General features: G+C 43.6%; 1 protein-coding gene across 1 annotated transcript in view; it reads right to left on the bottom strand.

Annotated features, from left to right (window-relative positions):
* The window catches only part of Myom1 (myomesin 1), a 97,046-nt gene that overhangs the window by 31,903 nt on the left and 46,810 nt on the right, over positions 1-18,333 (bottom strand). Inside the window, exons 16-21 of the mRNA XM_051190918.1 lie at positions 16,422-16,543; positions 14,848-15,138; positions 12,948-13,144; positions 11,106-11,232; positions 7,942-8,126; positions 4,374-4,488 (exon numbers count right to left, since the gene is read on the bottom strand). Coding sequence (XP_051046875.1) covers positions 4,374-4,488; positions 7,942-8,126; positions 11,106-11,232; positions 12,948-13,144; positions 14,848-15,138; positions 16,422-16,543 — 1,037 coding nt within the window. The remainder of the gene's footprint in view (positions 1-4,373; positions 4,489-7,941; positions 8,127-11,105; positions 11,233-12,947; positions 13,145-14,847; positions 15,139-16,421; positions 16,544-18,333) is intronic.

Raw genomic sequence — 18,333 nt, 5'->3', positions numbered from 1 at the left:
TCCTGTAGACACCAGGAACTCCCAGTATCAGAATGAGCAAAGAGATGGTCAGGGATAACATCAACTACTTGAGAATTAACTGAGTCTACCCCACATTTCTCTTTTCTACAGAGTAATAAGTAAACAGGTGAATAACTTACAAGGTTATATCTTAGCAAGCTGTTTACTTTCCTGCCTACCTCATAACTAGATACATTTTATAGTCTTTTACAGGACCACTAATATGATCTTTATTCATTCTGCTCCATGTATGTATGTGCACAAGTGTGACATAAGCGTCTCTAAAAACCTTGAAAGGAACCGATAACTCAAACGAGAGGCGTTGCTGTGATCAGTGGCAGTATCACTGAGCTGTGTTGTGATTCATCGCACTTGGCTGGCCTAGCATCTTGGTGACTACCCCGTGGCCTCCCCTGGACCTGACTTACCCATCTCATCCTTTACTACCAGGCAAGAATTACAAGATGCTTAGGATACAGGGCACGTTCTGATGCTACGAAACGCACACTGCTCAAAACATGGTGGTTGTTACTGTTTAAATATGAAATGTCCCTCACAGGTTCCTGTGGTGATGCTCATAAGAAGTCTCTTGTCCTTCTATGTTTATGATTGTCACGGTGATTAGAAAGCTATCTAACAAGGCAGCACTTTTTTTTTTTCATCTGATAGACTAACTACTACGTGATACAGCAGGCTCTGCGCTAAGCCCTCAGGGTACATGAAGATACAACTCCTCTTCCGAAGGAGCCAGAGTCTAATGCATAGTCAGGCTTGGGCAATTTAACTTTTAATTCATTTCTCTGGCGTGGAGTAGTGTTGGTATTTCAGGGTTCCTGACAGGGCTCTAAAGCACAGCCACCATTGAGAGGTGCTGTGTTGGGGTCAAGGGGACAGTCAGGCAGCAGGCACACGTGAGCTCTCGAATTAGCCAGTAAAGCTTGTCTTTCAGAGTCAGCCCCCCCCTCCCAGAATCCCTTAAGCCTGCACTACCAGGCCCCTTGCCCACATTTGCCTTCTCAGTGTGGCACCAGGGCCAACCAACTCCAGACACTAGAATTGCAAGGGGCACTTGAACCGAGTTTCCCTTTGGGGAAGTGTATTCCTCCTGCCCTCTGCCTGCCTCCTGCTCCTTCTTGAGGCCCTGCTTGCTGTCTGGGTTCTTCCCATCACCTGATTCTCCTCCCTGCAGCTGTGCCTCTCTGGCAAGAGTACCTGGAAGCTGCAGTGCCAACCTGCTGACCTCCGGATCACCCCAGGCCAGGTCTCTCTTGTCTCCTATCTGATCTGGCTCACCATACCTCCATGGTTGTCGTGATGCCGTCAACAGCAGATATTGTTTAAAAGTATCAGACATCAAGAAGAAGATGTCTTTTTAGGCACCACCAAATGTACTAAATTGTTCTAACCTGTTCTGTCTGTAGGTTTCTTTCACTAAGAACTGTCTCGGGGAGGCACCACAGCCACACTGAGGCTGTCCTCTGGGCTCTCATTACCAACACAATTAGACTTTGTAGCCGTAGCTGGGCAGCATCTTTGACTTCAAAGGGAGGCCAATGATCCTGCTGACTCACGCAGATTAGGTGAACTTTTAACTGAAACCCAATTACACTTGAAGTATCTCGTGAGGTGTATCTGCCTTGCGCTGTTACTCGATAAGCTTTATTTTCTGCCCAAGAATTTAATAATGTATCACAAGTGAAGGTGTTCTTCCCAAGTAAAGAAGGCAAAGGATTGCTATGACCTGAAGAGAAGCCAGAGTATTCTCTGAACTAAGTTTGCGAGTTTCACACCCCAAACTTGACATCGATATCATTTCTCCCTGCCTTCCTCCTATCCATTCTAACATAAAGCGGGCAAAATAATACACCTAATCTTAGTAAAAGAAACAAATGTAGTCAGTTTTAGGCTAATTTAAGTTTTGTTAGCCAGTGGCTTGCAAAACCTTGAATCCTAGTTTCTAGCTTGCAGATTTTTATGAATGTCTGTCCTGGCTCTCACTACGCCAAGCTGTAAACTCCGTTGTTCCCACATGATCATAAGCATGACAACTAGTACAGTACTCCCAGGGCGCATACGGGACCTGCCGTGTAGTAGCGAGAAATTCATGTTTCGACAGTGAACATGCCTGCTGACTATAAATAGAACCAAAATGTCTCAGGGAAGAATTTTGACTTCCTGTCCCCAAGGGTTCTCCCCTAAGCTGTGAGTAGCTAAGTGTACCCATGCTGCAGCTGTTGACTACAGTTCTAGTCCAAGAACTGCATGGCCATAGATGCAACTTTTGGTGCCTATTCAAATCAGTGACACCAAACTTTCACCCAGGGGGTCCATGGCCAACCCGAGAGACAGCTCTGTTAATGCCCCACCTGGCGGCCTGCCACTCTCGAGGCACTGATGGAGAAAATAGGTTGGTTTGAGTTTCCTTTAATCAAGTTGGTAAGCTACAGCTTTAACGGTGCTTTTGACCTACTAGACGGAGAGTTCCCTCATACGGTAGTATAAATGCTCTCTGAAGGTAGACATTGCACGTGGGCACTTGCATTTGGTACCATTGATATCCACACGTTTGACAACTGAGGGGGTCTGACTCCTTTAAGATGCATGTAAACACACGTCCTGGTGTTTTGTACGTCTGTTCCTAGCATTGTTCTGCTTTCTCTGGAATTCTGCAAAGGTTACTATGAGGTGTGACACCCCCTGCCTCAGTTTGTAAAGATCACTTTTGTCAGACACCCACGTGAGCAAACAGATGTAGTGGCCGGACTGTTACTCAGAGGGCGCGCTGTTGATAGTTTTCACACTGTTCCTCAGGGGGTACACTGTTGATAGCTTTCAACTCCTAGGAGTCTCAAGGAGTAGGAGTTTCCTATGTTTACATTTTCCTCATGAGGAAAATAAGCAAGACAGTCTCTATTTGCCCTGTGCTCACTTCTGAAAATAGGGGCACACTACAACAAAAGCCCTCACACTAGAATGAATAGAAACAAAAAGTAACTGGATAATAATTTTTACCCTTTACTGTTACCGGTGCTTTCTTTTATGAAATTTCAATAAAACTTTTGAAACAGAACAAACTGAACAAGAATGGAAATCATCATCATCGTGTAGTGATTAGGAACTAACTGAGCAGTGGGCACTATACACTTGGTTTTCGTAATACAGGAGACACCGTCTTCTGGGCCACCACAGCTTCCTTGAACCTGGGAGAGAGGGCTGTGCTAGCTCAGTCAACCACGCACATGGGACATTTGTTCATTTAACCCACAGATCAGCAAACCATGGCTGAAGGGCTAAATCTGGCCCGTTGCCTCTTTGCATATGGTCCACAAAGCAATAATGATTTTCATATTTGGAAGGCATATGACAGATGCCAGCATAGCCTACATAGGAAGTTCCAGGCCAGCCTGGGCTACATAATGAGGCCTTGTCTCAAAACAAACAAACAGAAACACAGAAGAAAAAACAGCTGTGAAAACATTAAACGAAGATTAGTATGTCAAGGTACATACTAATGCATGCATGGCATTATTTTATAGCGTGCAGAATGATGGTATTATATGACATGTTTATGTAACATGTGTGAAAAGGTTTCACTGGAACACGGCTACACTTGCTCACGTACTGGTCTGTGGATACCTTCGTGCCCTGGCAGGCCAAGGTTGTAACAAGGACCATACAGCTGGAAAGCCAAAAGTACTACCTTGCCCTTAGCAGAAAGTGTGCTGACCTCTGGTTTAACTTCAGAGCTGAAATTGTACATAATCTATGTCTGTGTATGGGCATGCCTACTTCCGGGGCTACTGCAGCTCTCCCTGTGATTGGCTAAAAGCCCAGTTGTAATAGGAGCAGCCCTCTGCGGGTGCTTGCTTAGGGTTGGTCCAGGAAGAACACCCTGTGGTCAGGCACTAGCCACAGTAGCTCCTAGACTACTTCAGACCTGGCCGTCCCTGTTCTTAGGTTCCCGTGAAGGAATGCATGGTTGTCACGTGCTGAGGGTATAGTTATTGACTACTCAGATGGTACCTACTTTTGGCTAAGAGTGATAAATAGGCATTCAAGTTTGTTTAAGGTTTAGTCCTATAACATACTTTTAAACTTTATTTTATGTGAGTGAATGTTTTCATTGCATGTATGTCTGCACACCATGTGTGTACCCAGTGCCCATGGAGGCCAGAAGAGTGTGTCAGATGCGCTGGAACTGGAGTCACAGATGGGTGCTGGGAACAGAACTGGGGTCCTCTAGGAGAGCAGAGCTTTCCGCCTGCCTTGGTACTTGGATGCAGCTCTGGCTCCTGCCCATGGCAGTCTAGTGCTCCACCCCTGAGTGACACCCTGAGCTGGGCATGAATAGTAATGAAGAAGTAAGGACCCACCTGGACGTGTTTCTGCCACAACGGGGCCAGCAAGATCAGAAGGCTTTCCAACGCCTGCCTGGTTGACGGCCCGGACACGGAACACGTAGCTGTCACCCTCTTTGAGTCCCTGCACCTGGAATAAGCAGGTTTAGAAGCAGTGAGTGTCTTATGTCACATAAGCAGGCATGTTCTTCTTCTGTAGGTACCGTTACCCACCCAACACCAAGGAAACAGCTTGCGAGCCGACTATGTCATTCAGGTGCCTTTGACTTTGGTCTGTGTGCCAAATGTCAGTGGAAGAGTTGCTAAAATCCCTTCCAACCCTGTCATTCTCTCACCCCCCTCTCTTAGATAAGTTAAGCACCTCCAAAATCAGAAACATGTTACATGTTTCTGAAATGCATGCATACTTTGGATGAGTTAGCTGCCTTATTCTTTGGTCCAGAAAGGTAAAATGCAAAGCGTTCAAAATAGCATTTATGTTACACACCTCACAGTGATTCCCTTGGCAAAAAAAAAAAAAAAAAAAAAAAAAATGTACTTTCTCAAAAGTGTATTTACAGATGCTGGAAAGATGGCTCAGAGATTAACAACACTGGCTGACCTTCCAGAAGACCCCAGTTCAATTCCAAGCATCCACACAGCAGCTCTCAACTGTCTGTGACTCCAGTTCCGGGGGTCTGACACACTGTTCCGGCATCCACGGACACTAGGTACACACATGGCACACAGGCATACATGCAGTCAAAACACCCATTCAGATAAAATAAAAGTAAAATTTAAAAGTATATTACAGGACTAAAATACAAGCACTGTCCTTGTAAATGTAATGCCTACTTAGTACTAAATAGACAGGAGGCTAATATAATTGTGAATTAAAAAAAAACTTGTGAATAATCAAAGTGTATTAAAATTCTACACCCTTTTAGAGAACCAGCCAGTATGTCCATGAACAGTTGAGCTGATGAAGGAAATTTGATACATTCATACAATGGAATTTTATTTCTCTGGGGAGAATGGAATTATAAAATTTGCAGGAAAATGGGTGGAACTGGAGATCACTGTGCTAAGTGAGATATGCAAGTCTCAGGAAGACAGAGACCTTGCTTCATCTCACAAACTTAAATGTTTATGTGTGGAGGACACAAAAGCAGAAGAGGAACTATGGAAGGAGAGGGGAAAGCCTAAGGGAAGGAGAAGGGGAGGAGAGAGGTTAATGGAACTTACGTGATATAAGTAGGAGGAACTTGACAGGAAGGGAAGGGAGGCCAGCAGCAGGGCATGGGGACAGAAAGCCGTGGGAGCTGGGAGGAGGTCAAGAACAAAGGACAGCCATGTACTATGTGTTTTACAACGCGACAGTGGAACCCATTGCTTTGCATGCTAACGGAAACAATTCTACATCCTCGATTTTAAAAGTACTTGTAATTGTTGCCTGCACACAGTGGGGTGGGGACACTGGCCGTGCCGCGGCACACGTGTAGAAGTCAGAGGACGCCCTGCGAGAGTCAGCTCTCCCCTCCCACCATGCGGAGTCTGGGACTGAAGCCGGGCTTGGCTGCCAGTGCCTTTGCTCGCTGAGCTTGGCTTATGGTTAAGGGGTTTGTGTTTGTTGGTTCTTAAACTTTTATGGGAATGAGTATTGTGCCTGCGGATGTATCTGTGTTGCCTGTGAAGGCCAGAAGAGGGCATCGGGGCCCCGGGATCTGGAGTTACAAATGGTTATGAGTGGCCAAGTGAATGCCAGGAACTGAACCTGGGTCCTCTGCATGGCAGAGAGTTTCTCCAACCCCCCTGGGGTTTAAATAATCAAGATGGTTGCTAAGAACGTGGTTCATAAGTTTGTGAGTTGGTTTGGGCTCTGTGATGTTTATGTTCCCAGTATTAACAGTGTTGTTAATATTGTTTATCAAAATTCTTTTTGTTTCTAAGACATATAATATAAAGAGTTGTTTTGGGAAGGAATCTGTTATACTCAGGCAGCATGATTTCTCCCCTAACGCTGTCTGTGGTGAAGGCCAACATTCACCAATATAACTGAACAGTGCTGGGGAACATGTAGTCACCACACAAACCCTTCGCAACTATGTGTGTGGACTTGCTAAGCTCTGACTGTTAGGTTTTAAATCTAACTGTTGGCTTGGGTTCTGATGACAGCAGAATATTGCTGTATAGTGATGGCTCTCACTGGAGCTAATGAATTTAGTGCAGACCAGGCTGGCCTGGAACTCACTACACAGTGGAGGCTGACCTTGAAATCTTGGTTTCCTAGTTTGTCTCCCCCCCCCCCCCCCCCCGTGCTAGGATTACAGACTCGCCAACACGCCTACCTGAGATAATGAGTTTTCAAAAAACCAATTGAAAATTTGAAAAAGTTCATTCTGTAAGTGAACTTGAACTAGGGCACAGGCTAAATGGATAGAGTTTAGTATATTTCAAATTCTACATTGAGAAATAAAGCTAAGAAAGGAACAGAAACATTTTCTTGTGATAAAAAAAAAAAAAAAAAAAAAAAAAAACAGACCAGTCTCCAGGTGCCTGTCACATCTGTACCTGACACAGAGATGACCAGTGGCTGTGAGCTGGGGTCTGTAACACAAGGAAGAGACCCACGTTCCACAGTCTAGTCAGGGTTCACAGAAGGACATCTTCACTCTTCCATTACCCAGCACAAGGACAACACCATGACCAATTCATAATCTACGCATTCATGCCCTTGCCTGTGATCTTAACAGGAATGATACTCTGTATCTGTCCATCCACTCCTGTCTCACTCTCTCTAATTACCAATACAGTTATGAACTGTTTGGTGTGAATCCAGTACTCAAATTCTGAGGGGTTAGTAAAGTCACACTAACTAAGCTTTAAGCTATGGAGTCCTATTCCTTGCCCTGCTACAGATTTAGGGTCTTCCGGTACTCGCTGACTGTCCCCACCCCAGGGGAAAACATTCTTGTGCGGCTCCCAGTCAACACAAGTGAGCCAGCCTGTTGCTCCCAAACAGCATCTGTGTCAGGCAGGCACAGGCTCAGCATGGTAAGGGTGAGGTGAAGGTCAAGAGTTAAGTCAACCAATTCCAAGGAGCCAAGTGTTCATGCGAGCACAGGCACGCCAGAGGAGGCGAAGCGAGACGGGGCATGACTCCAGAGAACCAGCAGTTACAGGAGAACCCGTGTGAACGATGTAAAAAGAGCACCCGCCAGGGGAAAAAAAAAAAAGCCACCGTCAAAAACCACTAGAGGAGGAATGAGAATTGCTTTTGGGGATAACAATGAGCAGTGATGTTTTAAGACTGTGCAGAACAAAAACTGTGAAGGGGTAAGTCCAAGTGAAGAGGGAAGGAAGAGGGAGGAGGGAACCGATGAATGCCTTTTAAAGCCAGGCCAGATTAAGAATTCAGGTGAAATGTCGCCAAACAATTTCAAGCATCAGGAAAATTCCCCAGCCTTAATTACTGCCAAGCGGGTGGACTCTTGCCAGGCAGGAGTCCGATGCACGAAACTGACTCTGGTTATGTTAGCTCAGTGTTAGTAGTTTTCCTTTTTACAGAGGAAAACATGCTGCAAACCACAGTGTGTCTTCTCACCCTCAGGTACTCGTTCCCGATGGCTGCCTTGTTGAGACCTCGCCACTGGTCATCTTTGGCACTGGCTTCCTTCAGATCCACAAAGTAACCAGTGACGGGAGTGCGGCCTGAGTAGACTGGAGGCTTCCACTGGAGAACCAGGGAGTTCTTCCTGACTTCACTGAGCTTCAGGCTGTGTGGCGGTCCTGAGTAAGGCAGAGAGAGTGCAGGAGATGAGCACATTCACACCCACACCTAGGGTCTCTGGGCTGACCCTGCTAGTCTCTGTAGAAATCTACCAGTCTCCTGAAAGCAGGCATGTTGTAGCCGCTGCAAGTTTCTTCGGCGGCCGTGAAACAACTTATTGCGCCCACGGGTGGACAGGGGCATGCCCAAATGCCTCTTGGAGCTGGACCAAGCATCCCTCCGGCTGTTCTTGGGTGGGCATGCCATCACTGGATTCAGTTCTCTTACAGCAGTTAGCAGACAGTGCACAGGAGCCAAGTACCTTGCTAATGCTCTGACGAAAGGACATGGTGTGTGCTGTGTACATGGCTGCCTTTCTAAAGAGTCATCACCTGTATCTTTGTGTGCCCACTGGTTGTTATTCAAATGATACGCATATTTTTTTCAAATAGCGACTTCTGTCTAAACAGCCAATCAAAATCACCTAAAGTGACTCACAGTGAGTTGACATCAGCTGCAAACACTAACCCTGCTGAGCTAGGCTTCAGTGTCCCACAACTGATAGCTCAATATCTGCCTTGCTATCTACCTGGCTTAGACATTTCAAATATGTACTATTCTTATTTTCCTACATCATCTACGGAGATATTCTTAAATGTGAGCATCAAATGGTGTGGCATAGTCTGCTTAGCAAAGAGGCAGCCCGTCTTTGCAAAGGTGAGATAAAGTTCTGCTGCATCGTCTTAGGGAAGAGGATTCCCAGTCCTGATTCTGCCACTTGCCACCCATGTGTCATTTAACTTCCCATGTGTCATTTTAACTAGTACCTCAGTTTAGTCCCCTTCACAATGAAGGGAAGGGGAAAAAAAGTTCTTACTTGTATCTTCTAGAACAGCTTCCCAATGCCTGCCTGCTCGATTGTATTCACTAAGTCAAGGATGGATGGGGTGGTCGGTGGGGTGTTTCTGACTTGATTGCTTTCTGTGGGCCCCTTTAGTGCAGGCTTGCTCATAACTGCTAAGTCTACAGACAGTCACATTTAACTTTAAGAAGTTGGAAACAAATCCAAACTGTGGAACAATCTTCTTGCACACTGTTAATATTTGTTGCTGTCATTGGTTTAGTAAAGGTCTAAATGGCCAATAGCTAGGCAGACAGAAGTTGGGTATGGCTTTTGGATAAAAAGATTACAGAGATTACAAAGGGTGGGGTGGCCAGGAGACACAAAGGAAGCAGGAGATGCACATGCCATACTGAGATAAGGTACCAAGCCATGTGGTAGAACATAGATTTAAAAACATGGGTCATAATAATCAAACTTGTAGTCATATTAGGTCTTCTTTCAAGGTTCAACAGATATATTTAGATACATAGGCCGGTCTTCAACACCTCAAAGACCTACCTAATAACCCGAGGCTTTGCTTGACAGTGAGATATTGTAACTGTAATTCTTACTTGATAATTGTATATAATTTTACTGTGTTAAAGTTAAAACCTTCCCTTTTAATTAGACAAAGGGGAGGAAATGCTGTGGAATAACCCTTCTGCACAATGTGAAGATGCATTGCTCTCATTGGTTTAATAAGATTAAGTGGGAGAGCCAGACTGAGAGAAAGCTGGGAACCAGGGTGGAGTCATCAGCCAGACGTGGATGGAGCAGGGTGTGTAGAAAATGAGGTAACAAGCCACGAGCCATGTGACAGCATATAAATTAATAGAAATGGGTTAATCTAAGTTGTAAGAGCTAGTTAGTAACAAGCCTAAGCTATTGGCTGAGCATGTATAATTAATAATAAGAATCTGTGTGGTTATTTGGGAGCTGGCTGGTGGGACAGAAACTTATGCCAACAGATCCACCTGTGTGAAAGTGGCAGAAAAACTTTTCAACACCTGACTCAAAGGCAGGTGTTTGCCTCTGTGTACCTGCTGATGCCGAGTGAACACTGTTTCTTTTGCTAATTTTTTTATTCATACTTGGCAGAAGTATGATAAAATTTGCCGAGTGAGGGCAACATGGTGGTTCTTCTGAGGCACAGGGTTTCAGACAGAGAAAGGGGTGGCAGAGTGGGAGGAATGGGCAGAGCAGCTGTCCACACTGGGTGCCTCCATGTGGCCTGGAGTGTTTATAAAACCTATGATTGTATGCCAGTTATTAGATATGTTGATTATCAAACCCAGGAATCCTGTGTCATTCAGAATATTTGGGTCTTAGAAATCAATACCAAAATGAAATCATCTTCAATGTACATATTACTAGTTGGGACCTTACTACTTAGTAAGTCTGTCTGTAGTCAGGGTTTATATGTGTTTGGTTTTATGACACCTTATGAGGTGTAAACATGGATACGTTTCCCCCCCCCAATGTACCCAACTAACTCCATGACAACCTCCACAGCAGACCATCTGCAAACCAGATTCCCAGACTGCTGAGGGAAAGGGTGGTGTGTGGACATACAGAGAGCGAGGCAAGCAGAGAGAAGCCAGGCGCACGCCCTAGGCAGTCATGATCACCCATGCAGAGTTATGAAGGGCTAGGACAAGGGAGGAGGACAGATAACAGAGAAGCCACCATCTCGGCTGGGTCTCTAGAAGGAGATCTGCATGTTGACAGGTGAGCATTTCAGAGAAGAACAGCTGTGAAGGATACAGGAAGTGATTCTGAAAATAAACCTGCTGTGGGATACGCACTGACGCTCTTGAGTTGCCTTTAAGAGATAAAGGAAATTTTTGGGAGTCCTTCCAATTGCTCACTTGGCGAGTACTCAAACTGTGTGTTTCTGTCAGTCCTCCAAACAGAGGCTGAGCAACGGTAGCTGCAGGTTTTACTTGAAATGGGAGCATGAGGAATTTATTTTCAAGTTGACACCTTGCTGGCTATCACTTATCTATTACCTAATGCTATCATAAAATATTTAGGTAAGGACAACAAGCACATCTTTGTCTCCTAAATGCCATCTAGCATAGATTTTGTTGGAGAAAAGACACAGCTCACACTTTACCTGGTACAGCGATGGTCCATTCTTCACACTTGAAGCACTCACTCACTGCAGAGGGTGCACCCAGCCCTGCGATGTTCATGGCTGACACTTGGAACTGGTACACAGTGTTTTCCTTCAAGTTGCTAATCTATAACATTGATGACATCACAGGTGGTTCAGCGTCACAAATATATCCTGTGGTGATCTAGTTTTACTCTATTTGTTTAACATTTAATGTTTTTACTTTATGTGTTAGATGTACCCTAGTGTGGCCCCCTGTAAGTCACATGCGTTTTATAATCACATTCCTGCTTGTAGCCTAAAGAACATCCTCCTGTAACTTCAGTTCCTAGGAATCTGACCCCCTCCCTTGGCCTCTAAGGGTACCTGTATGCACATCCTGCATATGCAGACATAAGCGTAAATAAAAATAAAATGTAAAAAGCAGCAACTGTGCCAGGTATGATGTTGCACACCTTTAATCTCAGCACTTGGGAGGCAGAGATAGATGGATCTCTGTGAGTGTGAGGCCTTCTTGGGCTAGATAGCAACTTTCAGAACAGGGCTCTGTCTCAAAAGACAAACCAGAAACAAACCAAAGACCTGGATAATTAATAATATTAAAAAGCACAAGCCAATAAAACACAGTAGGATATAAACTAGGGAGAGGGTAAGTGGATTAAAATATTTTAAAGTTTTCATGTTTCTGAGATGAGAGTAAAACACAGAGAATAACACCAAACTCTAACTTTGTTCAGCCAACCATAAGAAATCAATCTCAAATCCCAGGGTATATCTTTCTATGTAGACTAGGAAAAAATGAAATGATTTCGATTTTTTTTTTTCCAAGACAGGGTTTCTCATGTAGCTTTGGAGCCTGTCCTGGAACTCACTCTATAGACCAGGCTGGCCTTGAACTCGCTGAGATCTGCTTGCCTCTGCCTCCTGAGTGCTGGGATTAAAGGTGTGCGTCACCACCGCCTGACCTGTTGTGCTATTTCTAAGAGATGCATAAAAAGCATTATAGAAAGATTGAAAATTAAATGATGAAAAAGTACGTGTCATGTAAACACTGACTAAAAGAAAAACCTACGCCTTGTCATTGACAACTGAAAGCACAGACTTTAAGGCAAAGCGCACCCTTAGCACTAAAGACTCACTTTGCAGTCATCTAACAGGGTCACCTCAGACATCACTTTAAATGAGCGGGCTTTCTTGCGAACAATTTTCCCTTCCTGTCCACTGTTCATATCATGCATTGGTATCCAATTTTAGCTAGTCTCAGGATATTCTCATTCATTAACACTGCAGCAAGAAGTTTGGGTGAATATCAGGAAAATAGTATAAAGAATGTCAAAGGGATACAGATTGTTTTCAATTGCTTGACTATACTACATTGAAATTAAAGGAGAAATAGTGTATAACAGCGCTGACTCATTTTTTAAAGTAATTTTAATTCGCTTTTAACAAACAAGGGCTACGGTAAAAAAAAAAAAAAAAAAAAACTTTCCTTCATCTGGTAATACTGGCTACAAATAACTACAGCAAATATAATGTAGACGCTGGATGGTTTTTACTGTAAGATAAAGACAAGTCGTAGTGCTGTGGTCAGTGATAAAGTGCTCATCTGCACGTGTGAGGCCCTGGCTTCCAGCCTTAGCACCCCAAAAGCAAAACAAGAAAGCAAGCTGTGGTGCCGTGTGGCTTTAACCCCAGCACTCTGGATGAGAGGCAGGAGGATGGCTGCAACATAGACCAGCCTGGGTTACATAGTAAGACCTTGTATCAAATAACCGACCAAACAAACAACAAACAAACAACACCCAAAGGACCATGTCTAGAATGACAGCACTGCCCACCTACCTTGTATGCGGCATCACTGACGGCCTTGACGTTGGCTTCTCGCCATGTTCCCGGCACTCCACCAATCACCTCTCGATAGTTCACATAATAGCCCGTAATCTCTGCTCCTCCACTTGCGTCTGGTTGCTTCCACCCGAGAACCATTGAGTCACGAAAACTTTCAAGGCAAGTGATGCCATAGGGTGGAGACGGTGCCGCTGTTGCAATATAAATAGTTCGTAAAGAGAGAGACGCACGCGTGATTCTGCACACATTCACCACGCTCACCTAGTGCCATGCCATACAAATGTGAGACTCACCTGGAACTTGGCATCTGACTTGGTGTATGGGGCGTGGGGAAGACATTGAGGAAAAGTGTACTGAAATCATTAGGCTGAGTTTTAAAAATCTTGTCTGGCAAAATGCTGCATCCTCCAAAAATATTCTTTCCCCCGTGGGAAAGAATATTTCCCTCAAGATCTATCCTTTTTTTTTTTTGTGGTTTTGTTTTTATTTGACTTCTGGTGACAACAGAAGGTTACGTGTCTTGGTTTCTGTCTCGGTTTGCTTATTTGGCATCTCCACATATATTTCTAAATGGTTTCATATTCATGTACACTTACCCTGAGGGACTTTGTACTGAATACTACGGTCAGGAAAACGTCCTGGATCTCAGTTAAATGCACCTTTAAAACATATTCTATAGCACAAGGCACAATCTGCCCTATGACTCTCTCTTAGTAGATACATGTTTATCACAGTATTTTAAACTCCTGTGATTTTAAACTCCTGGCGCTGGAATGTTTTACACAGCACAAAATGCTATGTAGCTATCACTGCATTTGCTAGTGCCTAGCTGGAAAAAGGTTTGAAGGTGACTTCAACACCCCTTGTACATTCACATGGCTTTGCTGGTCCCCTTTATGTTTAGCCACTGAAATGATGGCTTCCAATGAAGATTTAAAAAAAAAAAAAAGGTACAGTGATAGCAAAAAAAAAAAAAAAAAAAAAAAAAAAAATCTATCTAGCTATGCAGAAATTTCCAAGGATTTGTCAGGACTATAAGAGTTACAGAAATTAATCACATTCCTATTCAAAATAACTTTTAGAAGAAAGAAAAATCTTTAGAATAAAGCTGTTTCTCTTTTTTTATTTTCAGAGCACTGAGAGGACAAACCCTCGGGTGACTGTCCCATTTCCTCTTAGTTAATGGGACAGATAAGGGTTCAAAACAAAAAAGTAGAGTTATGAAATTGGGGTGGGTAGAGAGGGGGAATGGGCAGGAGCACATAAAACTTAGGAGCACTTTTACGTGACACATGTAACCCACAGCATCCAACCAGCTCACATTTAGCTTTCTAATAACCCATCTTCCGTTAATCCCTTCTGGGAAGGAATGTTATGTGTCATGAAACGTAGTTTCCTATGACTATAACACCATTCTGAACTTTTCAGAACTACTAAGCTAGTGATCTGAATGAAATATGAACAGTCACTTAAAACCCCGAGGATGAAAATGGAAATTAATAACTCTGACCTTGGTACACAGTCATTTCATCATGAAATATTTTCTTCTGCATCTCTGAGCATATGTGTCAAAGAGATCACATCAAGGTCAATTAGCCTCACACACCCGACTAATCATCAAGCCCTTCCTACCCTCATGTCTAGGGTCTAGGGTATCTTCATGACTAACTCCCCTTCATTCAAAAAGTCATTGCTAAGGCTGAGAAAGGACATATAGAAGCCTACTCCACACGGTGACTCTGATAGTGTATTAGAAGAAAGCACGCCACACGGCCAACAGAAACGTAACATTCAGAATGAGTGAGGAATGGACACGGATGAAGCGTATGGTTGGACAATGAGAGATGAGGGCACTGATGGAGACGGATGAAGAGCTGGGCTCCGTGGTTCTCACCTACTGGGTCCTTCTTCTTTTTCGGGGGCTCAGGTTTACTTTGCTCCTTGGGAGCCACCTTCTGTGGTGGCGGGTTGAACTCCTCCTGAACTGATTCACTTACTTTACTCACTTCCACCTGGCCCCAGCTGGAAGGGCTACTGGATGGTGAAGGTTTGTTAGGTTGGCTACTGAGCAAAGCATCTTTTTGAGAGGTTGGTGGGGAGGCTCCATTCACGCCCCCCCGGGAGTCTGTTAGTCCACCAGGCGCATCACTCAGTTGAAGCCACACATCTGGAGGTACTCCTCCCCCTACAGACACCAGACAACAGAAACGATGTGAGCCAGACCTGGTACATGTTACTCTTGGATAACAGAACAAACAGAAGTGTTAGGACTACAGGCAGAGCAAAAAACAAACAAACAAATCTTGGTTTAGCAGAATTTATACCACAGAACATTTCAACTTCTCCATTTTTTGGAAAAAAAAAGAAGAAACAAGAGCAAAACCAAACCACAGACTGAACGGGGACTGTTTCTATTTGCAGAACCCGAAGGGTTTTAGTTTACACAAGAAAAAGCAAATCTCTTGCAATCTTGAGAGATGATATGCCCTGATATTGAACGTAATAGAGAAAGGGCCACAAAGTGCACATAGTATTAAAGACCCTAGCTGTGTAACAGAACCTGATTGTTAGTGCAACAGCAATGAACTGTGTCTCCCGACCCCCAAAAGAACATGTCTGCTACTGCCTACCTTAAAACAGCGTCAGAGAAGAAAACTGACATTAAATCTGTTTTTTTTTTTTTTTTTTTTTTCTATTGCTTTGGATTTTGAGTCAGAGCCTTGCATGTAGCCCAGGATGACCTTGAATTCTTAATCCTCCTGCTTCGGCTTGCCTGGCTGTTGTGATTATAGGTATGTACCATGACACCTGCCCAATCTTATCGCAGCTTTACACATCATAACTGTGTGCTCTATTACTGAGATACACACTCAATCAAATATTTCTATTAATATGTTAGCATATGACAGATTTCACTTTTGTTTTTAGCTGGGTCCCTTTCCCACTCTATCCAAGATTGGGAGGTATTGCACATATATACATATAATTACCGTATTAATGATGTTACTCTGTTAGCTTGCAAACAGATGAAATACATGATTAAGCAACCACATGTGTCTTGCACGAATTTGAGAGGCGTTTTTAAGAAGCATGGTAATGCGCTGTTAGGAAAAAGCAGCCACGCTCTGCTGCAAATGAGATGGCGTTTAGGTACAAGATGATGGCATTATGGTGATGTCAGTACCACGTCACGGGAGAGGGATGGCCTGCTGGGTCCCAGGGTGAACGTGAAGTTTCACACAATGGGGAATGTCTGAGGAAACTGGAATGATGTACAGACACTGGTAAGTGATGAAGATCTGTAAAATGCCAGCTATGGAAGGTTAGTTGTCAACCGGAGCCAAGGAGAAAATGATCATTTAACGGGGGAATCATGGAGCAATATTACAAACTTTAAACCATTTATGGAGGTGGAAAGGTGGAAAATTCATTTTTTTCCTTCAACTAAATTATATAGAAGGAGCTTACCAATAGCAGCTTTGACTTCAATAGCTTCCGAATCCTGGGAATATTCACTAAGTCCAGCTGCATTCACTGCTCTGACCCGGAAAATGTAGCTCTGACCAGTGGTCAATCCATGGCAAGTAAATCTGAGGAGGAGAGAAAGCTTTTGGAGCCTTTCCAAGGAGGATCAGGCAAGATGACTGACAGCTTAGCTGAGTGACATGAATGAATGACTTGGCTTTATGGAAAGATTCATTTTTCAAAAATGAGACCTTAGATAAGAAAGCAATATGGGCAATTTTTAAAACTGTTTTAAAAAAAATGAGGAGTCTTGTCTTACCCTGAATGTTCATCAGAAAATGCTCAACAGGACAACAATAATATTACCACATATTGATTCTGCATAAAGATGAGCTCTATAGTGTTTAAAATACCATTAGTGGGTCTGAAGCAAAGGAGGCAGTTAATAAATAATAGGTGTGTTGACAATATCATGAGTAGCTATTTCAGGTATATACTTAAAATGTAAGGTCCTGAGATAAATCCTGCCACAGACTCCGGGCTGCTACCTTCTCTACGCCAGAGAAGGAATCATTACTTGAGAAATCACACTGGAATCTGAGACAAAGTGAAAAATAGTTTCCAGAATTACCACTTAGATGCAAAGATCCAACGGTATAGTATGAGTCCACCATGGTCTCCCATTTAAACCACCACGCTCCTTAACGGCTGTTACAGTTCTAAGAAGCATTTTATGAACCAGTGAAACACTAAATCAGCCTTGATTTCTGTAACCCAGGAAGTAACGGCCTGCTAAGGACTCTCTCCCACTCACTTGCTGGAAGCCAAACCTTAATCTGGTGAATGTGTACTCAAGGTGAAGACATCAGACTAGTTATCGTGTGTACGATGATGGGAACAACCGTGTCTGTCCTTCACTGGCTCCTGCTTTTTTGTAGAAAGGCAGATGCCTGGGCTCCTGAATGCCCAGGATGAAGATGGGATACAGGAACACTTCAGTGGAGAAACGGATGCCATGCAAAGTACGCTGCTGTCTCCCTTTAACCTGAGGGCCCAGCCTCTCAGGCTCCGGTTCCACTCGTCCTTTGGGAGTGCTTGGCCTTGGGAAACGGCTAAGCTGCCCAACAAGCCTATCACACACTTCATAGGGAGCACGTCTCAAGTTGGCCCTAAATTACACAGGCTCAACTGTCTGAGAAAACAATTAAAAGCAATAAAACACTATTCTCTGGCAAACTTACCAGAACATCCGTTTTCCATTTGCCTGATCCTGGGTTTAATCATGTTGACATTCAAAATTTGTAAAGTGCTGATATTCTGTTATCTGTCCTTTAAAAAATACCAAGGTATTCATGTTTGATAGCTCCTGTTAGGTCTTTGAAGTGTAATATCATTTTATATGTGAAAGACCAGAGAATAACAATGGAAAAGATAATCAAAAGAGAAAGAATTAGAGAAGAACTATAAAATGAAGCTTTGGATGGTAATTTTATGTTTCTTAAGACATTGTATGTTAGACATGTTCAGTTTTAAATTCATTTTGCTATTTAAAGCAAATGTTTATATGTGTTCTTAAAAGTTTTTTAAAATTTATAACTTTTGTTTTGTTTTGTTTTTCGAGACAGGGTTTCTCTGTATTGCTTTGGGGCCTGTCCTGGAACTAGCTCTGTAGACCAGGCTGGACTCGAACTCAAAGAGATCCAACTGCCTCTGCCTCCCGAGTGCTGGGATTAAAGGCATGCGCCACCAATGCTTGGCCTTAAAAAATCATATCTATATGTGTCTATGGTGGGTGAGGGAGAATGTGTCTGTGCATGGAGGTTAGGCCAGATGGAGTTACAGATGGTTGTGAATCACCATCTGTGGGTGCTAAGAGGACTTGGGTCGTCTGCAAGAGCGGTATACACTTTAGGCT

The sequence above is a fragment of the Phodopus roborovskii genome, unplaced genomic scaffold (genome assembly GCF_943737965.1).
Source record: "Phodopus roborovskii unplaced genomic scaffold, PHOROB, whole genome shotgun sequence".
NCBI lineage: Eukaryota > Metazoa > Chordata > Mammalia > Rodentia > Cricetidae > Phodopus > Phodopus roborovskii.
The sequence above is the reverse complement of the archived record's forward strand: the minus strand, read 5'-3'. Positions and strand labels throughout refer to the sequence as shown.